The sequence below is a fragment of the Mizuhopecten yessoensis genome, unplaced genomic scaffold, assembly GCF_002113885.1.
Source record: "Mizuhopecten yessoensis strain PY_sf001 unplaced genomic scaffold, ASM211388v2 scaffold5877, whole genome shotgun sequence".
NCBI lineage: Eukaryota > Metazoa > Mollusca > Bivalvia > Pectinida > Pectinidae > Mizuhopecten > Mizuhopecten yessoensis.
This window is the reverse complement of record NW_018406268.1, coordinates 315,897-343,218: the sequence shown is the minus strand read 5'-3', so window position 1 is coordinate 343,218 and position 27,322 is coordinate 315,897. Positions and strand designations below refer to the sequence as shown.

The 27,322-nt window shown below is 34.8% G+C and overlaps 1 protein-coding gene across 4 annotated transcripts in view; it reads left to right on the top strand.

Moving 5' to 3' along the window:
* LOC110451208 (calcium-dependent protein kinase C-like) overlaps positions 1–27,322 on the top strand; it is a 168,303-nt gene that overhangs the window by 134,849 nt on the left and 6,132 nt on the right. For 2 of the 4 annotated variants that reach the window (XM_021499094.1, XM_021499091.1), the window contains one exon: positions 6,176–14,719. The exons of the other annotated variants lie outside the window; for them this stretch is intronic. In XM_021499094.1, the coding sequence (XP_021354769.1) occupies positions 6,176–6,328 (153 nt within the window). In that variant the 3' untranslated portion in view covers positions 6,329–14,719. Of the gene's footprint in view, positions 1–6,175; positions 14,720–27,322 lie in introns of those variants that run through there. 4 annotated transcript variants of the gene reach the window in all.

Genomic DNA, 27,322 nt, shown 5'->3' with positions numbered 1-27,322 from the left:
ATAAATAGAAATGTACAAGTGATATATAAAACCACTCAGATAAATAGAAATGTACAAGTGATATATAAAACCTATATTTACAGTGAAATGTTTACAAAAATCACTTTAAAAATCAGTGAAATTGAAGTAAAAGTTAAATAAAGAATTAACGACTACATGTTACATTAACTGTTAATGACTTTAAAGTATAAATGTTGAATTGAACAATAATGGACGTTTTATGATGGTGACTATAATGTGATATAAACCTGTAAAAGTGATAACGGCAAAGGCATGAAGTATCAGTGACCTCAAGAATATTTTTTTCTGAAATTATCAGTGATAGCAAGTTGATACGTAATGCATCAATGGATTCCAGTGTAAATTATACATACAGTATCAATGGATTCCAGTGTAAAATATACGTACAGTATCCATGGATTCCAATGTAAATTATACAAATAGTCATACAGTATCAATGCTGTAAATTTTACATACAATATCAAAAGATTCCAGTGTAAATTATAAGTACAGTATAAATGGATTCCAGTGTAAATTATACATACAGTATCAATGGATTCTAGTGTAAATTATACGTACAGTATCAATGGATTCCAGTGTAAAATATACATACAGTATCAATGGATTCCAATGTAAATTATACAAATAGTCATACAGTATCAGTGGTGTAAATTTTACATACAATATCAATGGATTCCAGTGTAAATTATACATACAGTATCAATGGATTCCAGTGTAAATTATACGTACAGTATCAATGGATTCCAGTGTAAATTATACATACAGTATCAATCGATTCCAGTGTAAATTATACGTACAGTATCAATGTATTCCAGTGTAAAATATACATACAATATCAATGGATTCCAATGTAAATTATACAAATAGTCATACATTATCAGTGGTGTAAATTTTACATACAATATCAAGGGATTCCAGTGTAATTTATACGTACAGTATCAATGGATTCAAGTGTAAATTATATGTACAGTATCAATGGATTCCAGTGTAAAATATACATACAGTATCAATGGATTCCAATGTAAATTATGCAAATAGTCATACAGTATCAGTGGTGTAAATTTTACATACAATATCAATGGATTCCAGTGTAATTTATACGTACAGTATCAATGGATTCCAGTGTAAATTATATGTACAGTATCAATGGATTCCAGTGTAAATTATACATACAGTATCAATGGATTCCGGTGTAAATTTTACATACAATATCAATGGATTCCAGTGTAAAATATACATACAGTATCATTGGATTCCAGTGTAAATTATGCATGCAGTATCAATGATTCCAGTGTAAATTATGCATACAGTATCAATGGATTCCAGTGTAAATTATGCATACAGAATCAATGGATTCTAGTTTAAATTATATATACAGTATCAATGACTTTTGGTGTAAATGTTACGTAAAAAAGTGTGGCTTGTGACCAAAGTATTGTAGCATAAACCATTGATGAAAACTCTTGTAAATATGACATGAAATATTCATGAATTCCAATGTAATATTACGAAAACTATCAATGGCCTCAATGGTAGATGTTATTTACAGTATCAGTGACTTTTATTGTAAAAGATACAGACAATATTATGACAATCAGTGAAATGTAACAAAGGATTGCCAAAACCCAGTGTAAACATTAAAGCATTGACGAATCCCAGTGTAAACATTAAAGCATTGACGAATCCCAGTGTAAATATTGAAACATTGGTGAATCCTAGTGTAAGTATTAAAACATTGATGAATCCCAGTGTAAATATTAGGTATTGATGAATCCCAGTGTAAATATTGAAGTGTTGATGAATCCTAGTGTAAGTATTAAAACATTGATGAATCCCAGAGTAAATATTGGCATTGATGAATCCCTCATATATTTAAAAAAAACATTGATGAATCCCAGTGTAAATAATAGGTATTGATGAATCCCTCTATAAATATTTAAAATAACATTGATGAATTCCAGTGTAAATATTAAAACATTGATAAATCCCAGTGTAACTATTAAAGCATTGATAAAATCCAGTGTTAATATTCAAGCATTGATGAATCCCAGTGTTAATAACAAAACATTGATGTATCCCAGTGTAAATATTGGCATTGATGAATCAGTGTAAATATTAAAACTTTTATGAATCCCAGTGTGAATATTGGCTTTGATGAATCCCAATGAAAATATTTAAGCATTGATGAAACCCTCTATAAATACTTCAAAAACATTGAGGGCTATCAGTAATATTGAGGGCTATCAGTAACATTGAGGGCTATCAGTAAGATTGAGGGCTATCAGGGACATTGATGGCTATCAGTGACATTGAGGGCTATCAGTAACATCGAAGACTATCAGTAACATTCCAGTCTATCAGTAACATTCCGGGCTATCAGTAACATTGAGGGCTATCAGTAACATTGATGGCTATCAGTAACATTGAGGGCTATCAGTAACATTGAGGGCTATCAGTAACATTCTGGACTATCAGTAACATTGATGGCTATCAGTGACATTGAGGGCTATCAGTAACATTGGGGGCTATCAGTGGCATTGAGGGCTATCAGTGACATTGAGGGCTATTAATGACATTGAGGGCTATCAGTAACATTGAGGGCTATCTGACATTGAGGGCTATCAGTAACATTGATGGCTATCAGTGACATTGAGGGCTATCAGTAACATCGAAGGCTATCGGTAACATTGGGGGCTATCAGTGACATTGATGACTATCAGTGACAGTGATGGCTATCAGTGACATTGAGGGCTATCAGTAACATTGAGGGCTATCAGTAACATTGGGGGCTATCAGTGACATTGAGGGCTATCAGTAACATCGAATGCTATCAGTAACATTGGGGGCTATCAGTAACATTGGGGGCTATCTGACATTGAGGGCTATCAGTAACATTGGGGGCTATCAGTGGCATTGAGGGCTATCAGTAACATTGATGGCTATCAGTGACATTGATGGCTATCAGTAACATTGGGGGCTATCAGTGACATTGGGGGCTATCAGTAACATCGAATGCTATCAGTAACATTGGGGGCTATCAGTAACATTCCGGACTATCAGTAACATTGATGGCTATCAGTGACATTGAGGGCTATCAGTAACATTGGGGGCTATCAGTGGCATTGAGGGCTATCAGTGACATTGAGGGCTATTAATGACATTGAGGGCTATCAGTAACATTGAGGGCTATCTGACATTGAGGGCTATCAGTAACATTGATGGCTATCAGTGACATTGAGGGCTATCAGTAACATCGAAGGCTATCGGTAACATTGGGGGCTATCAGTGACATTGATGACTATCAGTGACAGTGATGGCTATCAGTGACATTGAGGGCTATCAGTAACATTGAGGGCTATCAGTAACATTGGGGGCTATCAGTGACATTGAGGGCTATCAGTAACATCGAATGCTATCAGTAACATTGGGGGCTATCAGTAACATTGGGGGCTATCTGACATTGAGGGCTATCAGTAACATTGGGGGCTATCAGTGGCATTGAGGGCTATCAGTAACATTGATGGCTATCAGTGACATTGATGGCTATCAGTAACATTGGGGGCTATCAGTAACATTGGGGGCTATCAGTAACATCGAGGGCTATCAGTGGAAGCGTTTGATTCCTGCTTTACTACCTAGAATAGTCAACATTTGTATGCTGTGTGAAGATTAGAGCCTTAAGGAGAAGTAGACTACACCTATTTCTTATTTTCTGCTTCCTTGGCAAACAGCTCACTTGATTTCTCTCGCCAGACTTTTCTTGTTTGATAGGCATGCAGCGCTTGGACTTTTTGTTTTATTTGCTTGCATTTCTCCTGCACCTGTATGTTGTTTTTGATTGGTGGATATTTATGATTTTGATTTCTCACACTTATCAGTTTAAATGTTTATTTTAATTGACTGGCAACCTATCCGTCTCCACTAACCTGTTCGGTAATCAATAACATTGTAGCATGTCAAGTCCTATCATATTATTAATTGCATTAAGGCCATATATCGCCGGTCAGCATTTATTGATTTTTAAATATCTTCATATCATATGGTCCTTTGATTCCATTCCAAAGGTCAAACATGTTTCTAGAAAAAAAGAGACTTTTATGCATCATATTTCGTGAAATAATTGGTGTTTCTAAGTTGGCATCAAAATGAAGAGAGAAAAAATGATGAAGAAAAAGAAAAAAACTTAACTTTGGGCATTTGAAACAGGAAACTTGTTTTTCAGTAATTTATTTGCTAGTTCTCTAAGGGAATAACTGATTGATGAAAGCAAATCTGTCACTGGGTTAATAGATTAGTATTAATAATATATTGGCAATTATTCAGGAGGAGAGAAGAGGGAGTTCTCTATTTCAAATTATATTGGTATAGTATAAAAAAGAAATCATTTATTAGACAAGGCAGCTAAAAACAAACCATTTTTCTTAATGGGGAGAAATTAAAAAAATAATCAATTAAACTTTAAATGCGTCATCCTGGTGATAAGTTGGGGTCACTAATCCATCGGTTCCTATTAAATGTCTCGGAAGATTGGATAAGTTTACAGAGGCAGTACCAACCAGCTACTCTGGGATATAGGATTGGGTTAGTTCCTGCAGATGTTGGAATGAGGGTTGCCTAAGGATCAGGGACATTGGTTAAGGTTCCTTGCCAACTAGATCATTCTAGAAGATTGAATAAGATGGTTAAGCTAAGGTAACTAAGATATTGAGAACTAGATCTGGGGGGTTAGGATTACTAAGATATTGAAAACTAGATCAAGAGGAAGTACATTTACTAAGTTCCTGCCAACTTGATCCAGGACTAGGGTTATTCATTTACTACCAACTAGATCCTTGAGAGTAGGGTTATTAAGTAACTACCAACTAGATCCAGGGGAAGTCGGGTTACTAAGTTACTACCAATTAGATCCAGGGGAAGCAGGGTTACTAAGTTACTACCGACTAGATCCAGGGGAAGTAGGGTTCCTAAGTTACTCCCAACTAGATCCAGGAGAGGAGGGGTATTAAGTAACTACCAACTAGATACAGGGGAAGTAGGGTTACTAGGTTACTACCAACTAGATCCAAGGGAATAGGGTTACTAAGTTACTATCAACTAGCTCCAGGGGAAGTAGGGTTCCTAAGTTACTCCCAACTAGATCCAGGGGAAATAGGGTTACTAAGTTACTATCAACTAGATCCAGGAGAAGCAGGGTTACGAAGTTACTACCAACTAGATACAGGGGAAGTAGGGTAAATAAGTAACTACCAACTAGATCCAGGACTAGGGTTAGTCATTTACTACCAACTAGATCCAGGAGAGTAGGGTTACTAAGTTACCACCAACTAGATCCAGGGGAAATAGGGTTACTAAGTTACTATCAACTAGCTCCAGGGGAAGTAGGGTTCCTAAGTTACTCCCAACTAGATCCAGGAGAGTAGGGTTACTAAGTTACCACCAACTAGATCCAGGGGAGTAGGGTTACTAAGTTACTCCCAACTAGATCCAGGAGAGGAGGGGTATTAAGTAACTACCAACTAGATCCAGGGGAAATAGGGTTACTAAGTTGCTACCACCTAGATCCAGGGGAAGTAGGGTTACTAGGTTACTACCAACTAGATCCGGGGGAAGTAGGGTAAATAAGTAACTACCAACTAGATACAGGGGAAGTAGGGTAAATAAGTAACTACCAACTAGATCCAGGGGAAGAAGGGTAAATAAGTAACTACCAACTAGATACAGGGGAAGTAGGGTTACTAAGTTACTACCAACTAGATCCAGGAGAGTAGGGTTACTAAGTTACTACCAACTAGATCCAGGGGAATAGGGTTACTAAGTTACTACCAACTAGATTCAGGGGAAAAAAGGTTACAAAGTTACTGCTAGCTATAGATCCAGGAGAAGTAGGGTTATTAAGTTCCTTCCAACTAAGATCAAGGAGGAAAAGGGTTATTAATTCCTGCCAAGTAGATCCAGGGAAAATAAGGTCACAAAGTTACTGCCAACTAGATCCAGGGGATGTTAAAGTTGATAAAGAATACTATCTAGATCCAGGAGTAGTAGGGATTGGATAGGTTTGCTCAGTCACACTGCCAACACTTCTGTGCATTTTAGTTCTTCTTGTTTTACATTTTGTTTTCTTTCATTTTGATTGTTGTTTATTTCATTTTTCCAGCACAATGCCAGGCAAGCGGAGCACTTCGACAAGTCTTTCACAAGTGCCAAACTGAAAATGACGCCAACGGATAGTGTAGTTATCATGAATATTGACGAACACCTTTTCAGGGAATTTTCTTTTGTCAACCCAACTTTTACTCAATTATCTTAGACAAAAAATATGCAGAAAATGTAGTTGTCATCACATTAGTTCTAACTTCACTGTTTTGGTCATTGGCTCTCCATGTACAAAATACCTTTAAACAGTGATTCTCTGTGTACAGTGACCCATGTGTACTGACTACCTGTATACTGCGACTGCCTGTGTACAGGGACTGTGAATTAAGAATAACTGTGACCGTGTTATGTACAGTTGTTATGTTATGCTGTACACAGAAGTTACCAAGCCATGTAGAATGTTAAACATTATAAGAGCTGGTGCATTTTAACATAAGCCGATTCCAAACTTTGATAACTACTAATATGTAGTTAAAACTCTACGCAGTCCTACACCCTGCATACAGTCAGAATGTTTTTACTACCTAACTAGGAAGACAGGACCAAATTTAAGTCCATTTGTAAAGAGTGAAACTACTAGGTTTGACATACTGCCAAGTATACAGCCAGAATGTCGATTATGACAGAACTAGTATTGTCTGACGGCCTTTTGTAGAATCAGGAAATTTGAAACTACACAACTAGGTTTGACATGAGTCTTCTGTCCAGTCCATTTTGTTTACCCCGTAATAACATCCTGTTATCGTACCAGAATAGTCAAAATTTTAAACAGAATTAAGGTAATTTTATCTGTAATCCTATTAACCTCTGACGAGCAAAAAATGTTTTATGTTTGTATGCCTTTTTGCATAGCTTTCTCCGTCTGTATGACTTCTACGACAACATTCGGGGGATTTTTTTAGCTCTTAGGGGTTTTGAAATAATCCTTGAAGGAATGCTTTGATTTTCTCAAAAAGTTTTACAGATATTCATAGCATCAATTCCCTGCTCAAGGTCGTTTTTTGAGTTGGATTCAAAATTCAATATAACTGCCACTCGGGTTATCTTTGTTTTCGACACTCTTTGTCTGCGACTCATCTACTTCTTGGGAATGCTGTTCAAATTAGCTGTAAGATAAATGTATATGTAACTGTCGCACAGATTGTATAGGAGTTGTAACACAGAAGTGAATGTAGCGTTCACATTTTGATGAAAAGTAAACTACATTTAACCACATAAAAATCTAAATCATGAAACACATTCTGAAGGTAATTTCTAGTTAGGGAACAAAACGTCGAAAGTAATTCAATATTGTAGCTATACTAAATAACATTTATATCGACAAGTCTACAGCGGAACTACTCCGGAGTTACAGAAACCGACTGTAATCTATGTCAACTTTGAATGGCGGGCTTTTCTCCGTGAAGGATGTGCTCTGAACAGTATCTTCTCTCAAAAGTACACATCTAGAATTACCTATTCATTTTCGGAAGAAGAGTGAATTTGGAAGGAAAATGAGGTATCAAAACTAATCTAAACTAGCGTGTAGGATTCCCGTTAAACTTGTGTTGAAATGATTTTCACAGATCCTTTATGGATCCGATTAATTAGCTATGTGTTGACAACAAATCTGGTTCCAGGGAATATCAGCAATGTGTTGGGCTATACATTATGTTTCAGCCATTTTTATACAAGCCATTCTTCACCATTTCAGCTTTCAATTGAATTTTCACACTTTGAGATTTGGAAAAACTTTCTGTAATTTTCCCCTGATCACTTTGTCTGCTTTTATTTTTGCTACAAAAGCCCGAATTTGAAAGTGGACACAAATCAATGTTTTTCAGGATGAGTATTTTAAAGTGGAACCTTATCTTGAAAGGGAGGTTTCAAGCTATTTATATCTACGTAAATACCGTGTCCATTTTAGAGATTGTCGATTAAGGTTTTAAAATATAAAAAAAAAATCACTCATTTTTTTCCACAGAGAAACTTCAATATAAGTCTAGCTAGGTTCTGCTGTCTTGTTGTATCTTAATGGCCACAGTCTAGAATCTAAACTTAAAAGTCCATGATAAAAATTCAGATAATTTTACTTTGCAATGTATGTGTGACATCATTGGAAGATGTGTACATGTACACAGATTATATGTGACATCACTAGAGGATGTGTATGTGTACACAGATGTGTGACATCATTGGAAGATGTGTACATGTACACAGATGTGTGTAATCACCAGAAGATGTATTCACAGATCTGCATGAGATTGGTACAAAAAAAACACATGATATGAAAGATAACCAGGACGATGGTCCTTGAACTGTATCTGACATTCTAGCTGTATGCTCTGTATATAGGGTCAAAGGAAAGACAAACATATCTTTAAATTCTTGTATGCTTGAAAGGCAGATTTGTATTGATATTATGAAAAAAATCAAATAAGAATTGTTTGAACATCTGTTTTTCTTTAAGCAGACTTTTTTGTGTTTTGATTGTTTTAATTTTTTGTATATATGTGTCTTTTGTTGAATTTATTGGATTTTTTTCTGAGTGTAATTACCAATCAAAGAAAAATGCAGAGAAGGGGAGGGATTATAATGCCTCTTTGTTAATACTACTATCTACTTTTTTGTTAATACTACTATCTACTTTTTCATCTGTAAGTATGTTTGGGTAAAACTGTCAAAATGCTCAAAATGTGTGTTTGTATATGAGGTTGTCTTGAATGTACTTTGGTAGATCCTGCCCCTATTTAAGTAAATAGCTCCACACAGTCACACTAGCATGGTCTCCAACAATGGCAGTTGTTGATTCTTAAATGTAGACTTGTTGTAGTCGTATTCTTCAGCGAAACAACTGGTGACTACAACTTTTTCCACCCAGAATCTAAATCCTTCGAAACAGAAAATGTTTGCCCCTGTTTGAGTGAATTCAATATGGGGTGAAAAAAGATATGTTAAGTTTGCAGTATTTAACGCTTAATATACATGGGTAATTTTAACACTGGGTGTCTTTATATTAAATGTGAAAAATTACCAGAGTAAAACTATTATATGTTTAAACGAAATTTTGAAGGTAGAACTGTAGATTACTCAATGAAGCCTACCCAAGGTTTATTTTAACTCTTAAATTCTAGTAAGATTTTTCACCTTTAACAAATGAATATCTGCACACGTTAACTTCAAGAAAAGTAAATACAATTTAATGTAGCGGAACTAGACTGGGTTGTTCTCTGGGGACCAGGTAGCTCACTAGTTAGAGGGTCTGTCTAGGGGTTAGAGGTCCCAGGTAGAATCCCAGTCTGGCTGTGCATTTCCTATCCTGGTACACAGTATTGGGCACATAATATGAGAAATGTGAGTCTTCAGACAAAAATTTCAGGATTTGTGAAATGAAAGTCTGGACCTAAAAAAAATCTAATTAGACATTTTTTGGTGAAATATTCAACTAGAATTTGATACACATATGTGCAACAAAGCAGCATTTGTAATTGACCCTTTACTGCTATGTATTACAAAATTGCATTCATTTAATATAAGCAAAATCTGACAAAAGCCATACAAATGTATTCTGTCTGTGTAAAATCTACAATTGTGAAAGCACTTCAGGAAGATGATTGGCTTCTGTGCTTACTAGCAGGAAATCAGAAGTATTGGCAAGGCTTCTTCCGGGAGTTAGATCAATATGATTTTTACATAGACATCAAGACAGTCATAGATACTTACTTCTCTCAAACAGAAGATAAAAAAAACATTATTATTTGTGTGGTGTTTAGATTTTGAAATATATTTTTTCAAGTTTTGATGTACTTTTTTTCTTGTGGTGAAACTCACATTTTCTATTTTGTATATTAGTATTTTAATCAGAAAAGAAAACCGTTTTTTCTACGTGTTTCTCTGTATGAGTTGTTTGGGATTTTGTAAGAAGTTTAAACTTTGATATTAAATGATGACATATTTTTGTACCGATCTTTTGATATAACAGAGAGCAAGGCTACTGTAGAGCTGTTTAACTCACCATTGTCGACGTCATACCATTAGTCTACCACTACTATTGAGAAATGTGAAGAGAAATGTGTTTTGTATTTTGGAGAATTCTAGAAGTTAAAGCTGCTTGTATCATTAAAACGTGACTTTTGAATATTTTCATTTGTCAACGTAATGACAATTTACATTAGATTTTTTTTTTTTTTTTTTTTTTTAAAAAAAGGACCTTTTTGCACATAATTTTATCAGTTGCAGAATTTACAGATATATGTAATACAAAATCAACTTGGTTATATATTCTATTCATTCTGTTTCTTGAGTCTTAAATATTTACTTTTTCTTTTTAAATATTTAACTTATTTAATAAAAATTCACAAAAAAATATCATAAATAGGTCTACTTTACATTTTAAGCTTGCAACATTATTTCTGCTTTTGTGAATTATAAGTTCCAAAATCAATGAATTCTACTGAACTTTCTGCACCTACATGGAATGTTTTTATTATGCATGCCCATTGCCTTTTCTCCTGGATGCTTTGCACTTTTTTGTTTCAGGCTTGTGCATGGCCTAATATACGCATGTTACCTTATAGAGTAGAGAGTTTCCTTCCTGAGGTACCCCAGGGTAAAGCAAGTCGGTTATAAATTCAGTTTCTTATAGTTTCTTCACAGCAGAGGTAAGTTTTGGTAGGCTGGTATAAACTACATGTACTTCATTGTGTTTGGGGGTATTTTGGGGTGGGGTGGGTGGAAATGGTAAGAATAAACCAAATTAATTATTTAAAAAAAAAAAAAACACTGATATTTGAAGAGAATTTTAATCATAACTAACCTTTAAACCTGGTCAATATTTAACTTAAATTCCTGTTGTGATGTCAGAAAAATGACCAAAATTGCCTTAATTCTGAATACGAAACAACCTAAAGGACACTTGACCTTGATAGGAACTATAGTACATTTGTATCTATATAAAATAGAACTTGAAGAGGAAAAAACTACAACTTATCTGTGATAGTAGGTAGTTTTGTAGAAAAAAATCTTCACTAATATTACAAAAATCATCTGGATTCAAGATGCTGGAATCCAAATAGTGTGATATATCAGATTGTCTGAGAGCATTCGGGATTCTGACGCTTTCAAAAGACATACTTGTATACCTTTTGGCTCGAAGTTGTATCTGTGAATTCCCAATACCTTTTGTATGGGACTTGTATTTTCACAGCTTTTCAAAAGGAATATTTATTGCATTGGGTGTGACAATTGAGTTAAATCTCCCATGACTGAGCTTTTAGTGATATTTAATTTCTGTCAGTATTTTATAAAAATTATATGTATACATTAATAACTGTAACTTGTAATAAAAGGTCACAGAAGGTCATTTGGTTGTAGGCCCATCACACTGTCTAGTCATTTGGCGAGTCTGTCTTCAGCTGAACTTATCCTAAAAGCAACAATAAATTCTTTTACAATCACTATTATAGGCTAGAGAAATATGTATTTACGTGCACTGTACTCCAGATTCTGTTAAAAACAATAAACAACTCTTCGTAGCATGCTTTTATCCTATACAATATTTTTTTTTTAGCCTTTAGCCTTTAGCCTTATAAAAGATATGTTGACTTGTTTAACTCATTCACCCCTGAAGACACTTTTGAACTCTTCCAATTCAAAGGTTGGAATAGTTCATTATGAAATTTCAAGGGTGAATGAGTTCAACAGATAGAATACAAACTATAAAAGGCACTTTGATACAATATAAGGTTACATGTTTAGGAAAACTGTAACCAGAAAAACTTAAGCAGAAAGTCATTTCATATAAGGCTTTCCAGTCAGGATATGTATCGTTTATCATTAACCTAAAAATTGTCATATTCAGAATGACAGTTCTTAGGGTACAGTATTATAGATAATTAACTGCATAAAGGAGCCTTAATTGAAAGCCAGCTCTAAGTAAATTTCTGTAAGAAAGTAACAGCCATGACCTAGATTTTATCCCTTTCACCACTGTAGACCATAATGGACTAATCCATATCAATGCATGGAAGAGTCTACTTAAGTTACATAGGGGTGAACTGGTTAAAGTCATAAGACAAAGGTCCCATAAACTAGAATCTCCAAGAAAAAGGGGCAGCCATGACCTAGAACCGCAAGTCACAAGACAGCGAGGAAATATTACCTGGAGTCTTTCTAAACGATAAAAAGCATTGGCATGACCTAGAGTCACACTTCATAAGACGGAAGAACAATAACCTAGAATTGCCATGAGAAAGAGGCTGCTATGACCTAGAGTATTAAGTTTTAAGACCGAGGGTCCCTAACCTAGAATCGCTATGAGTAAAAAAGGGGGCCATAATCTAAAGCACTAGGGTCTGTGACCTAGAACTGCCATGAGAAAGAGGCTGCCATGACCTAGAGTATTAAGTTTTAAGACCGAGGGTCCCTAACCTAGAATCGCTATGAGTAAAAAAGGGGGCCATAATCTAAAGCACTAGGGTCTGTGACCTAGAACTGCCATGAGAAAGAGGCTGCCATGACCTAGAGTATTAAGTTTTAAGACCGAGGGTCCCTAACCTAGAATCGCTATGAGTAAAAAAGGGGGCCATAATCTAAAGCACTAGGGTCTGTGACCTAGAACTGCCATGAGAAAGAGGCTGCCATGACCTAGAGTATTAAGTTTTAAGACCAAGGATTCGTAACCTAGAATCGCTATGAGAAAAAGGCGAGCATAACATAGAGGGTTAAGTGATAAGACCAAGGGTCTGTAACCTAGAATCACTATGAGTAACAGGCGAGCATAACATAGAGGGTTAAGTGATAAGACCGAGGGTCTGTAACCTAGAATTGCTATGAGAAAAAGGCGGCGATGACCTAGAGCATTAAGTTGTAAGACCAAGGGTCCGTTACCTAGAAATTGCCATGGGAAAGAGGCGGCTGTGACCTAGAGTTTTAAGACATAATAGAGAGGCCATATTGTCTAAGAGTCTCCCAGAGATAGCCAGGCTCCAGCTAAAGGTTTAGACTGAGATATCCTAAATAGCCCGTTGGAGAGACATTGTTCAACGGAACAAACTAGCACATGTTGCTGTAATGACCCTTTCAGATTCGGCCTGCTTTCCCCAGACAGTTATCACACTAGAATTTCAGGCAGAATCTCTGTAATTACTTAGCTGCTAATATGTGAGGGAAATGATGGCTCCTAAGGGTCGTATTAATCTGTTTCATGTTAGGGGCTCAACGACTCCCTTTGCTCCACATGTGGATTATCTTGCCCCACATACGGTGAAGGAGGAAGCAATGGTAGCAGTGCAGTCCCTAAGCTTGTTCTAGGAGGGGAGTCTATAGGGAAAGTAATAATAGGTATAGTTTCTTGGGAAATGCCATGATAGCAGGCAATCTTACTTTAATACGACCCGATGATTTAGGGTATAAAGATAAATAGGTTTATCCTGATTTAGCCCACACTGTCAGCAGGAGAGCTAGAAAAGGGAGTTCAAAGGTCATATGTAGGTTAGTCTTCGACACCAACACAGTGTGTCGTGGTGCTGTGATGTAAATGATGATTTATCGGACAGGCAGAGATACGGCGCTGGGAATTCTATGATTTATAGGCAAAATAGAAAGTTTACCATAAATCTTGTGCTGTTAATCATTAATGATACGATTTTGTATATTTGACCTCCCCCGAGACGTCATATTAGTTGGTTTTTTTTTGATGAATTAACCAATATTTTATTGATATACTAGGCTTGTTAGATCAGATTTAGATGTAGGTCAAGTCGACAAATCAAATAAGTTCCCCTTAGCTCCCCTAAACTAATAGAATATAAACACAATCACAACAATGCTTCTTATTTGAGTAGATCTGCATAAATGTGGCAGTGCTTTCATGCATCATTTTAGCAGAGGAAGGAATGATAGTGCCTTATACAATTGCTTGCATGAAGATCAAGCTCTAGTTTCCTCTCAGCACTTCAAAAAGAAGCTGGTGCCTTCTGAAAATTATCTAATAGATAGTCTTAGATACATGTTTATTCAATACAATCTCTGTAAGGTGCCTTTATTAGATAGTCTTAGATACATGTTTATTCAATACAATCTCTGTAAGGTGCCTTTATTAGATATCACATCCAGTATGTGTTCACATGGGGGTGAAACTCTCGAATGTGGAGCGGCAAACCACAATGGAGGGGGTCTACACATTGTCAGACACATTGTCAACAGCAAACCCCAGTTTAGTTTGTGTACGCACGGGGTATAGAACAAACAAGGAACAGCCAACCCGAGTTTAGTTACTTAACACAGGGGCAGAACTCTCATACATGGCACAGCAAACTTCAGTTTAGTTAGTGTATACAGGGGAAGAACACTTGAACATCGAAAAACGGAACAGCAAAACTTCAGTGTAGTCAGTCTACACTTGGGGAGGGGGAGGGGGATGGAATAGCTAAACCTTGATATAATTAGTATACAAAGGGGTGGAACAATGGAAAATGGAACAGCAAAACTTCAGTGTAGTCAGTGTACACTTGGGGAGGGGGATGGATTAGCTAAACCTTGATTTAATCAATATACATAGGGGTGGAACAATGGAAAATGGAACAGCAAAACTTCAGTGTAGTGAGGCTACACTTGGGGGAGGGGGATGGAATAGCTAAACCTTGATTTAATCAGTATACATAGGGGTGGAACAATGGAAAATGGAACAACTAACTTCAGTTTTAGAAAGGGTTGAAGTTTTTATGTAATTGACTCATAGTTACTTATGCAGAGGTGAAATAGTTCAGTTTGTTTGAATATATCTCACCAACAACTAATCATGATGTACGATATTAAATTTCAAAGAGCGTACCTGTTAACTGAACGCAACAATTCAACACAGAACAGCAAGTGGTCTTAGCATATATATTTAATAATTACTTTATGTACATAGGTAATCGTGATATATATTATTTTTCTATATTCGGAGGCATCATACACAGAGAGCTGTCGGTCAATGTCCTATACTGCCCTGGGGTGGGGTAGGGGGTGGGGAATGGGGTGTCACCTCACATACAATAGTATATAGTTATCTACACTTTTATATAAGTAGAGTAGGTATACATGATATGCAAAGAGTTATATATATATATATAAATAGATATATAAGTTGAGGTATGAGATTGGTTTTTTGTACCATATGTAATTTTATTCCAAGTGATTGATACCTGTGATGTTTGTGTATATATATATAGATGTGTGTGTGTGTGTGCCCTTATATGGGAATAGGAGGAAGTCGGTTGGTTCTTCTTGTCCAATGCTCAAATTATCATTATTGTATATATGTCCTAATATGGTGATAGTACATGCCCTAATATGGTGATAGTACATTTAAGTGTATGTAAGTACAGTATTCGAACAACCGTTATGTTTGATGTGATGCATTGATGTCATGACTGGTCATAGGTCTGAAGGCTCATCAGATTTTAATCGTTAGCAGGTCGTGACTTAATTGCAAATTTTGTATATATCAAATGGTAACTTAATCAAATGGAAACTAATCGGAGTTAACAGCATGTATATCCCTATTTTCTTAATAAGGTGCCTGAATTCCCAGAAGTCAGGTGAAATATGTTATCTGATTGCCTAATGTTATACATTTAGTCATAGGCCTTGGCATTGTGGAAGTTCCTGAACTTGAAGAAATTCCTTAACTATACATTTTCCGTTTGTACTTTTTACTGAAGTTGAAGAATATTTACTTCACTCAGGTTTATCATAAACTCCAATAATGCTTTCCTATGGGAACACTTCAGTAAAGGAATTACGGTGAAGCTGGCACCTGATCTTTTGTTTATCATAGGCTGACGCTGTTATTTACTCGGTAGACTAACTAAGACAGCTATTTCTAATATCATATGGTTATAAGAAAATATGTGTGTTAAATTTGTATCGCCATCACTAATTTCTGAATTTATTAATGAATTCCGGAAACCTAACTGTTCAGACTTATTTCTAAATTTATGAGTGAATCCCCTAATTGTCTGTCACCAAAACTTCCATTGTAGGGTAGGATACATTTACTGATGCCAATATTCCGAATCAAATTTACTAACAAACCTGCATGTCTTGTAAAGACCAATATTGAAGCATTTACCTCTAATTTGTATATAAGTTCATTATTGCATGTAAAGAAAATTTACGCTTTTGCCTAAGAAACCTAATGCATTTATATCAATGAAGCAAGAAACACTTGCTTTAGATCTGCTACATAACTAACTCGCCAGCATTTAATTTATCCTAATATATGTTGCCATATTTTTAATGACCCATAAAGTTTAGCAATTTCCCCAGAAAAAAACCTAAACAAGTTTTGATAGTTATTTTAACTTACACTGTTTTTGCTGGATTTTTTTTCATATATCTTCATCTTTCAATATATGTGAAAATAACGGGTTAACTTTAATAAAATAATCCCACCAACATTATATATCATGATTTTTGCATAGATTTTGTATACCCGAGTGAAGAATGTATCCAGCCTAATATCATTTTTTTTTATTTCTGTACTAATAAATACAATAATCTGTAAATTATGAATTAAAACTGGTAATTCAGGTGAATATATGATGTCGGTGAAATTCGTGTATTTTAAATATGAAAAAGGATGACCTGGCATTACTGCGTTGAGAAAAAATTGTGATTATGTAATAATGTACACTCCATTGGAAAGTTGGACTTGAGTGTATAATCTGTAGATTTGTATAGATTTTGAAATAAAAAAAATATTACGAACAAAGATTTATCATACTGTAGAAAAGCATTTATAAAAACAAGATGTAGCTGTTCCGTATTTACAAAAATACACAAGTACTTGTACAATATTTATAGATATATGTATTGGAAGACACATTGGGTTGCTTCCCGTACAAGGGTGATGCTGATAAAAATAAAATAATGATAGACTTTATTTAAATTCGATAACACATTGAGTCAATGACTCTTCTCACATGTGATGGACGTAAAAAATACAATATTTACAACTGATACTGTTTCTCTCCCCATACTGGGAAGTAAACAATGTATTATTGTGTTTCGTGCCTTGAACTTTTGATGAGAAAAATACTTTAAGACATATTTTTATGTTAAAAATTTACTTAGCTTAGTAGATTTCACATTTTTATATGGTTGAATTTTCTAGATTTATAATGTTACAAAATATTCTTCATAAGGATGTCCTGGTCACAATATACGTCAAGTTGTTACTGTATTTCTCCTGCAATGTTGACTTGGGTCTGTTGCCATAGAAATGATATGTTGTTGCCATGGTAATCCTAGCAACAGTGGAAGTGCTGGAGATGAAATTCTACATAAATGATAAAAGTGTTGAAATGTTTTTTATCCTTGTGGGAGTCTGAGTGAATGTATCTCCTATATATCCAGCGACACTGGACGATTGTATATCAAAAGGTCACTTGATCCTTTTTGTCAGACAGGCCTATTTGGAAGGACAATTAGTATGATCACAACTGTTTTTGAGCTATAAAATAAAATAATTTCATTTTTTGAAGTTCAACCATTTTATGTTTCAGATTCTTTTACTTCAAGTTAAATTTCCTTTCATGTCTTAAATTCTACATATACCAGAGGTATTTTTGTTTCTTAATATGCTTTTGGTGAATCTCGAAACATGATTTTTTTTGTATTTGAACTTCAATAGTTTACGTCTATCAATTTTATTTTTTTATTTTTTTATAAAGCAGAGCAGATGTGTAATCGATGTAAAAGTGAAAATGTCCTACCTTGAGATTTTTAAGTAAGGGAAAATAATGTACGTCTATAATAGTGAATAGACTTTTAGTATTTATGTGCCATTATGTCGCTGTCTGTGTTGAGACATACACACCACAGTGCCTGATGTAGGGTGTATTGGTCGGCAGACATATAGTAGATGTCGACACTCAGACTTACCTAGTGTGTTTAATGGATGGCAGGCCAACAGGAGATTGAGATTCTCTGTTACAAGGTGCTGAAGTTTATAGTGTGTAACAGGGGACTTGGAGTGAATTGTGACTGATGATGGACTTTGCATTAAGCTGATTATTACATGTTACTGGTCTGTTTTCTCCATGGTACCAATATTAACACTGAATAAAAGCATCATATCTAATCTTTTAATGTATTGTTTCTAATTTTATGAAATGGTAGAAAAAAATATTGGCAACTCTCTATCAATACGCAAAACGTCCCATGTCAAGTGACTTACGATGAAATCGTAAAAAATATATTTGGTAAATCTCTAGCGATAGACGAACGTCCCGGGTCAAGTGACGTATGAAATATATATGTAGGTTTAATATGTACATTGTTTGTGTATAAAGTAAAACTTTGATGACATATTTCTAAACTTATCAAGTCTTAATGAAGATATTTAAGAGATTTTAAAACATCACTTGAAGTCAAGAACAACAACCTACACTGACCAACCTTTTGGAATCTCTGCTGTATTTGTTTCAATCGTCTAGTGTCAACATTTGTTACGCTGGTTTATGTCAACAGATGTTTTAGAGAAGTTTTCCTTGAACATATTGACAACCAGTTTAAGGTCAAGGTCACAGAAATCAACAGTAACATAGTCTTTTCTTGTGAAAATTACTTAAAACAACTTCACAAAAGTTGGAGAAAGAAGACCTCAATACACACACAGGTAACTGCACCTTGTGTATTTGGTAATAGATACAGTATTCCAAAAATAAATTAAACTTCATCATACAGCTGTTTCGCCCTTCTAGGACTCATCCATGATGCTTAACTCATTCACCCCTGAAATTTCATAATGAACTATTCCAGCCTTTGAATTGGAAGAGTTCAAATGTGTTTTCAGGGGTGAATGTAGTTAAGGGGCCAAAAAGTTGAAAATCTAAATTAGAATGTCAGATTTACAGTATAATACATTGACTTTTAATCAATAATGAGAAAGTATATATATCATAATATAACACACTTCTGGCTATACAAAATCAAGGTTGCAGAAATCAACAGGAAAACGGCTAAATAATTACATGCACGACTCAGCCGGTCCATAAAGTGGAGGTCTTAGCCCAGATCATAAGTGCATTTACAAATACTGTTTTTTTTGGCTTTTTTTTCGCCCTCAGCAATGAAGGCGATTTTTTCATGTGGGCAAATATTAGCACGAAACATACAATATCTTAATAATCACATGTTCAGGGCAAAATTAACACTGAGCAAACATGTATTTTATCGGCATAGGGTGAATATTTGACTGGGCCATAATTCCCAGCATACGGTATATATATGTATTGGTTTCCACACCTCTGTAGTTGGTCAAGGCCACCAATAAACTACCAGTAATAAGCTCAGAATAAGAATAAGAAAAGGTTGTGGAGAATATAAACTGACCAACAAGCTTAGGCTTAAATCCAGGAGAGGTCGTCCAAGGTCACTGAGCCAGTGGGATCAACATTTAGGTATTGATGTTACACCGCAGACTAGCTACTTACTCTAATGGCCGCCAGCACTGTCATTAGTGATCTGTGGGTCCGGCACCATCCCTCATCCTCCGCACTGATCAGAGGTGTCTGTCTGATGTAAAGAATCTCTCGTGTTTTATGGACATTGATTGATAATGAATGGCATTGTGCATTAAATCCGACTGAAATCGTGTTATGGGTGAAACATTTGTTAAAAAGAGCAACAACGCCATACATCAGATTTATGCTGGGTGCCATGGACGGTTATACCTGCTATTACAATTACCATCACCAGTATGTGATAAATTCAGATAGCGGGCTCCAGTGTCTCAAAGATTGGTTATAGAATAAACTATTGGTAAGGGAAAATGTTAAAATATAATACAACAAAATTGATAACATACAAAACAATTGGTAAGGGAAAATGTTAAAATATGAATACAACAAAATTGAAAACATTCGAAAGTATTTGTATGGGGAAATTTTTAAATAAGAAACTATTGACAAGGGAAAATAACAATTGGTAAGGGAAAATTTTAATATATGAAAACAACAAAATTGAAGACATCCAAAACTATTAGTAAGGGAATATTTTAAGATTTGAAACAACAAAATTGAGAACATCTGATATAATTTCATTGCTATACATTTGTCGATACTAATAAAATGCTTTGCTTTGAAAGCCTTTATTGCTTAATTCTTATTGGAAACAATTTTAATTTTTCACTAACCACTGGTTAAAGTAACTTGCCTTTGAGCAAACAGGGCCTAAAGTTAAAATTATCACAAATCTAACATGTCATTTACAGAATGTGAATGTTACAGAAAAAATGTCCATCCCACAGCTGTCAAACATATAAAATAGATCTTACAGCATCTTGATTAATTGGACATTATAATATAAAGTTAACCAATGTTTAAAAAAGTACACAATTTTAAAAGGAAATGATATTCTAGGAGCATAGATGGACAACATGGCTTGCTGTAAAACAATGACACATCACATGGTACAGTATAAGTTATAGAGATATATACTGTAACATGCTGTAAAACAATGACACACACCACATGTACAGTATAAACTATAGAGATATCTACTGTAACCTGCTGTAAAACAATGACACACATCACATGGTACAGTATATACTATAGAGATATCTACTGTAGCATGCTGTAAAACAATGACAAACATCACATGTACAGTATAAACTATAGAACCACATGCACAGTATAAACTATAGATATCTACTGTAGCATGCTGTAAAACAAGGACACACATCAAATGAACAGAATAAGTTATAGAGATATATACTGTAACATGCTGTAAGACAATGACACACACCACATGCACAGTATAAACTATAGATATCTAATGTAGCATGCTGTAAAACAAGGACACACATCACATGTACAGTATAAGTTATAGAGGTATATACTGTAACATGCTGTAAAACAATGACACACACCACATGTACAGTATAAACTATAGAGATATATACTGTAGCACGCTGTAAAACAAAGACACATCACATGTACAGTATAAACTATAGAGATATATACTGTAGCACGCTGTAAAACAAAGACACATCACATGTACAGTATAAACTATAGAGATATCTACTGTATCGTGCTGTAAAACAATGACACACATCACATGGTACTGTATAAACTATAGAGATATCTACTGTAGCGTGCTGTAAAACAATGACACACATGACATGGTACAGTATAAGTTATAGAGATATCTACTGTAACATGCTGTAAAACAATGACAAACATCACATGTACAGTATAAACTATAGAGATATATACTGTAGCACGCTGTAAAACAAAGAACAAACATCACATGGTACAGTATAAGTTATAGAGATATCTACTGTAGCATGCTGTAAAACAAGGACACACATCAAATGAACAGAATAAGTTATAGAGATATATACTGTAACATGCTGTAAAACAATGACACACATCACATGGAACAGTATAAGTTATAGAGATATATACTGTAACATGCTGTAAGACAATGACACACACCACATGCACAGTATAAACTATAGATATCTAATGTAGCATGCTGTAAAACAAGGACACACATCACATGTACAGTATAAGTTATAGAGATATCTACTGTAACATGCTGTAAAACAATGACACACATCACATGGTACTGTATAAACTATAGAGATATCTACTGTAGCGTGCTGTAAAACAAGGACACACACCACATGGTACAGTATAAGTTATAGAGATATCTACTGTAGCGTGCTGTAAAACAATGACACACATCACATGTACAGTATAAACTATAGAGATATCTACTGTAACCTGCTGTAAAACAATGACACACATCACATGTACAGTATAAACTATAGAGATATCTACTGTGGCATGCTGTAAAACAATAACAAACATCACATGTACAGTATAAACTATAGGAATATCTACTGTAACCTGCTGTAAAACAATGACACACATCACATGTACAGTATAAGTTATAGAGATATCTACTGTAGCATGCTGTAAAACAATGACAAACATTACATGTACAGTATAAACTATAGAGATATCTACTGTGGCATGCTGTAAAACAATAACAAACATCACATGTACAGTATAAACTATAGGAATATCTACTGTAACCTGCTGTAAAACAATGACACACATCACATGTAAAGTATAAACTATAGAGATATCTACTGTAACATGCTGTAAAAAAATGACAAACATCACATGTACAATATAAACTATAGAGATATCTACTGTAGCATGCTGTAAAACAATGACAAACATCACATGGTACAGTATAAACTATAGAGATATCTACTGTAGCATGCTGTAACACAAGGACACACATCACATGGTACAGTATAAACTATAGAGATATCTACTGTAGCATGCTGTAACACAAGGACACACATCAAATGGTACAGTATAAACTATAGGAATATCTACTGCGGCATGCTGTAAAACAATGACACACATCACATGTACGGTATAAACTATAGAGATATCTACTGTAGCATGCTGTAAAACTATGACAAACATCACATGTACAGTATAAACTATAGAGATATCTACTGTAACCTACTGTTAAACAAGGACACACATCACATGTACAGTATAAACTATAGAGATATCTACTGTAGCATGCTGTAACACAAGGACACACATCACATGGTACAGTATAAACTATAGGAATATCTACTGTGGCATGCTGTAAAACAATGACACACATCACATGTACAGTATAAACTATAGAGATATCTACTGTAGCATGCTGTAAAACAATGACAAACATCACATGTACAATATAAACTATAGAGATATCTACTGTAGCATGCTGTAAAACGAGGACGCACATCACATGTACAGTATAAACTATAGAGATATATACCGTAGCACGCTGTAAAACAAAGACACATCACATGTACAGTATAAACTATAGAGATATCTCCTGTAGCATGCTGTAAAACAAGGACACACATCACATGGTACAGTATAAACTATAGAGATATATACTGTAGCACGCTGTAAAACAATGACACATCACATGGTACAGTATAAGTTATAGAGATATCTACTGTAACCTGCTGTAAAACAAGGACGCACATCACATGTACAGTATAAACTATAGAGATATATACCGTAGCACGCTGTAAAACAAAGACACATCACATGTACAGTATAAACTATAGAGATATCTCCTGTAGCATGCTGTAAAACAAGGACACACATCGCATGGTACAGTATAAACTATAGAGATAAATACTGTAGCACGCTGTAAAACAATGACACATCACATGGTACAGTATAAGTTATAGAGATATCTACTGTAACATGCTGTAAAACAAGGACGCACATCACATGTACAGTATAAGTTATAGAGATATCTACTGTAACCTGCTGTAAAACAAGGACACACATCACATGGTACAGTATAAACTATAGAGATATATACTGTAGCACGCTGTAAAACAAAGACACATCACATGTACAGTATAAACTATAGAGATATATACTGTAGCACGCTGTAAAACAATGACACATCACATGGTACAGGATAAGTTATAGAGATATCTACTGTAACATGCTGTAAAACAAGGACGCACATCACATGTACAGTATAAGTTATAGAGATACTGTAGCATGCTGTAAAACAATGACAAACATCACATGTACAGTATAAACTATAGAGGTATCTACTGTAGCATGCTGTAACACAAGGACACACATCACATGGTACAGTATAAACTTTAGAGATATCTACTGTAGCATGCTGTAAAACAATGACACACATCACATGTACAGTATAAACTATAGAGATATCTTAAGACGATGCTGTACTCATGTTTTATTAGATATTTAATGATCCAAGACCTTTCGAATGAAAACCCATAAACTGAGATTACATCAAATTATCGCCAGCATGGCCCTTCCCGAAAACTTGGAATGGTGAAAAACAATTAATTACAGCCGCCACAAAATTAAAAGATTTTAAACAGCCATGAAAGATAACAAACATTCATTATTCAGCACTACATTAAAAGCCCTCACACCCACTGTAAAAATAAACAACAATATTCAGCAATTAAAGACGGTGCAAAAACTGTACAGATTTAATTGGCATTTGTTGCAGATAGCAACATTAAAAGAGCATACATTTAAGTCACTGAAATAAATTCATCTTCAAAATTTGTTTCCGTGGATAATATGTTGCAGCTTCAGAGTAAACAAATGAAGACGGACTAAGATTTGGTTTTAGGATAGGACATTGATCGGGACACACGATTTAGTGATAGATGGAGCTATATTTTACAGCAGCTGCAATCACAGCTCCAGTGATGTCACAATTCTGTCTCTGTGTCAGATTGTGTAAATCCCCCAGAGTAACGGTTAACAAACACTACAGCAATCACCGGTAAATAAAGATTCTCATTAATCAAACTCTAAATTAATTATGAGAGTAGAAAATTAATTGTATCCTCTGTACATGTTTGATGTATGACAGTGGTTCTATCTACGAGAGGAGAAATGTAATAGTATCACCTGTACATGTTTGACATATGACAGTGGTTCTTGGAGATAGATAGGTATTTTAGTTAATATAATCTTTAGTTCGAAAGTTTGGTACGTGAAAATACAGTATAAGTTAGTTTTTTTCTTAATCAAATTATGACGTAGACTGTAGCTCATTATAGTTAATGTCACTAGTTTTACCTTATTAATAGGGCCCCGTATCAGAGATACGGGTGCCCTATAGTAATCACTCTGTCTGTCTGTCTGTCCGTCCACAAATTTTGTTCCTGGCTGATAACTTTGGTATTTATTGACCGATGTACATGAAACTTGGTCAAGATATTCAGTTCACAAAAAATGCACATTGAGGTAAAAAGTCAAGGTCATTAGGTTCAAATGTCAAGGTCAAATTTTGCATCTTTTCACTGATGAACATTGTGTTATGACATGATGAAGCAAAGTTGATCAGAATTAAACAAGGAGTCAACCTGACCAAATGTCAAGGTCATTGGGTCAAAGGTCAAGGTTAAATTTTGTATCTTTTCACTGGTGAACATTTTGGTATGACACTTTGAAGCAATGATGCTCAGAATTAAACAAGGAGTCAACTGACCAAATGTCAAGTTCATCGGGTCAGGGGTCAAGGTCAAATTTTGTAGCTTTTCACTAATGAGCATTTTATGACATTATGAAGCAAAGTTGTTTGGAATTAAACAAAGAGACACTCTGAGGTAAAAAGTTGAGGTCAAAGGTTAAGGTCATTAGATTCAAAGGTCAAGGTTAAATTTTGTATCCTTTCACTGGTGAACATTTTGTTATGACATGATGGAGCAATGTCCGTCAGAATTAAACAAGGTGTCAATTGACCAAAGGTCAAGGTCACTGTGTCAAAGGTCACGGTCAAATTTTGTATCTTTTCCCTGATGAACATTTTGTTATGACTTTATGAAGCAAAGTTGGTCGGAATTTAACATAGAGTCAACTGACTTAAGGTCAAGGTCAAAGGTCAAGCTAAAATTTAGTATTTTTTTGCTGGTGAATATTTCATTCTGACACTTTGAAGCAATGTTTGTGGGAATTAAACAACGAGTCATTCTGGATGATAATGGGGGATATATATTGCCACAAGACGGGGCCCTTACTGACCTGTCAGTGTTCTAGTTTGTTTTAAAAATCCTTCCTTTTTAAAATTGATGATAGCAATAATTTCTTTTGATGCAACATTAACTTGAGTAAACAATGAAAACTAACGTACTTGAGTAAGTAAGTAATATTTGTTATCAATGAGAATGAAATCACTACATTTTTTTTATTGTTTTTTCACCTAAGACACAAAAGGGAAAATCAAACTTATATTTCAAATGTATCTATATTTATCAAATGAATACCATGTTATATCATAAAGCCATCACATAAATTATGTTTATGTAACGTGTGTACTATCAATCCATAAATGACGTCACAATCAAATAGGAACAATCAATGTGATGTCACGTCATTGTGAAGCGGACGCAATTTTCATCATTTCAGAATATACAGTTTACTTTGTATAATGTGATAAAAAGAATCTGTCATTCGTTTCCCTTCATATTAGATTTTTGATACTCGTTTTGGATTTTTTATATATATCCTTGCTCGCCAGAGGCTTGCAAACATAAAGAATCCAAAACTTGTATCATCAATCTAATATAAAGGGAAACTAATGACAGATCCTCTATATCTAAAACATCAAACTAATTGTATCAGTGTATACCTCAAACATCAACAACAATGTATCACAAAAGCATCAAGGTCATTGTGTCACTGTATACCTAAAGCATCAAGGTCATTGTGTCACTGTATATCTAAAATATCAAGGTCATTGTATCATTGTATATCTAAAACATCAAGGTCATTGTATCACTGTATACCTAAAACATCAAGGTCATTGTATCACTGTATACCTAAAGCATCAAGGTCATTGTCTCACTGTATACCTAAAACATCAAGGTCATTGTATCATTGTACACCTAATACATCAAGGTCATTGTCTCACTGTATACCTAAAACATCAAGGTCACTGTATACCTAAAACATCAAGGTCATTGTGTCACTGTTTACCTAAAACATCAAGGTCATTGTATCACTGTATACCTAAAACATCGAGGTCACTGTATATCTAAAACATCAAGGTCACTGTATACCTAAAACATCAAGGTCATTGTGTCACTGTATACCTAAAACATCAAGGTCAATGTGTCACTGTATACCTTAAACACCAAAGTCATTGTATCACTGTATACCTAAAACATCAAGGTCATTGTGTCACTGTATACCTAAAATATCAAGGTCAATGTGTCACTGTATACCTTAAACATCAAGGTCATTGTATCACTGTATACCTAAAACATCAAGGTCACTGTGTCACTGTATACCTCAAACATCAAGGTCATTGTATACCTAAAACATTAAGGTCATTGTATACCTACAACATCAAGGTCATTGTATCACTGTATACCTAAAACATCAAGGTCATTGTATTAATGTATACCTTTAACATCAAGGTCATTGTATCATTGTATACCTAAAACATCAAGGTCACTGTATATCTAAAACATCAAGGTCACTGTATATCTAAAACATCAAGGTCACTGTGTCACTGTATACCTTAAACATCAAGGTCATTGTATACCTAAAACATCAAGGTCACTGTATACCTA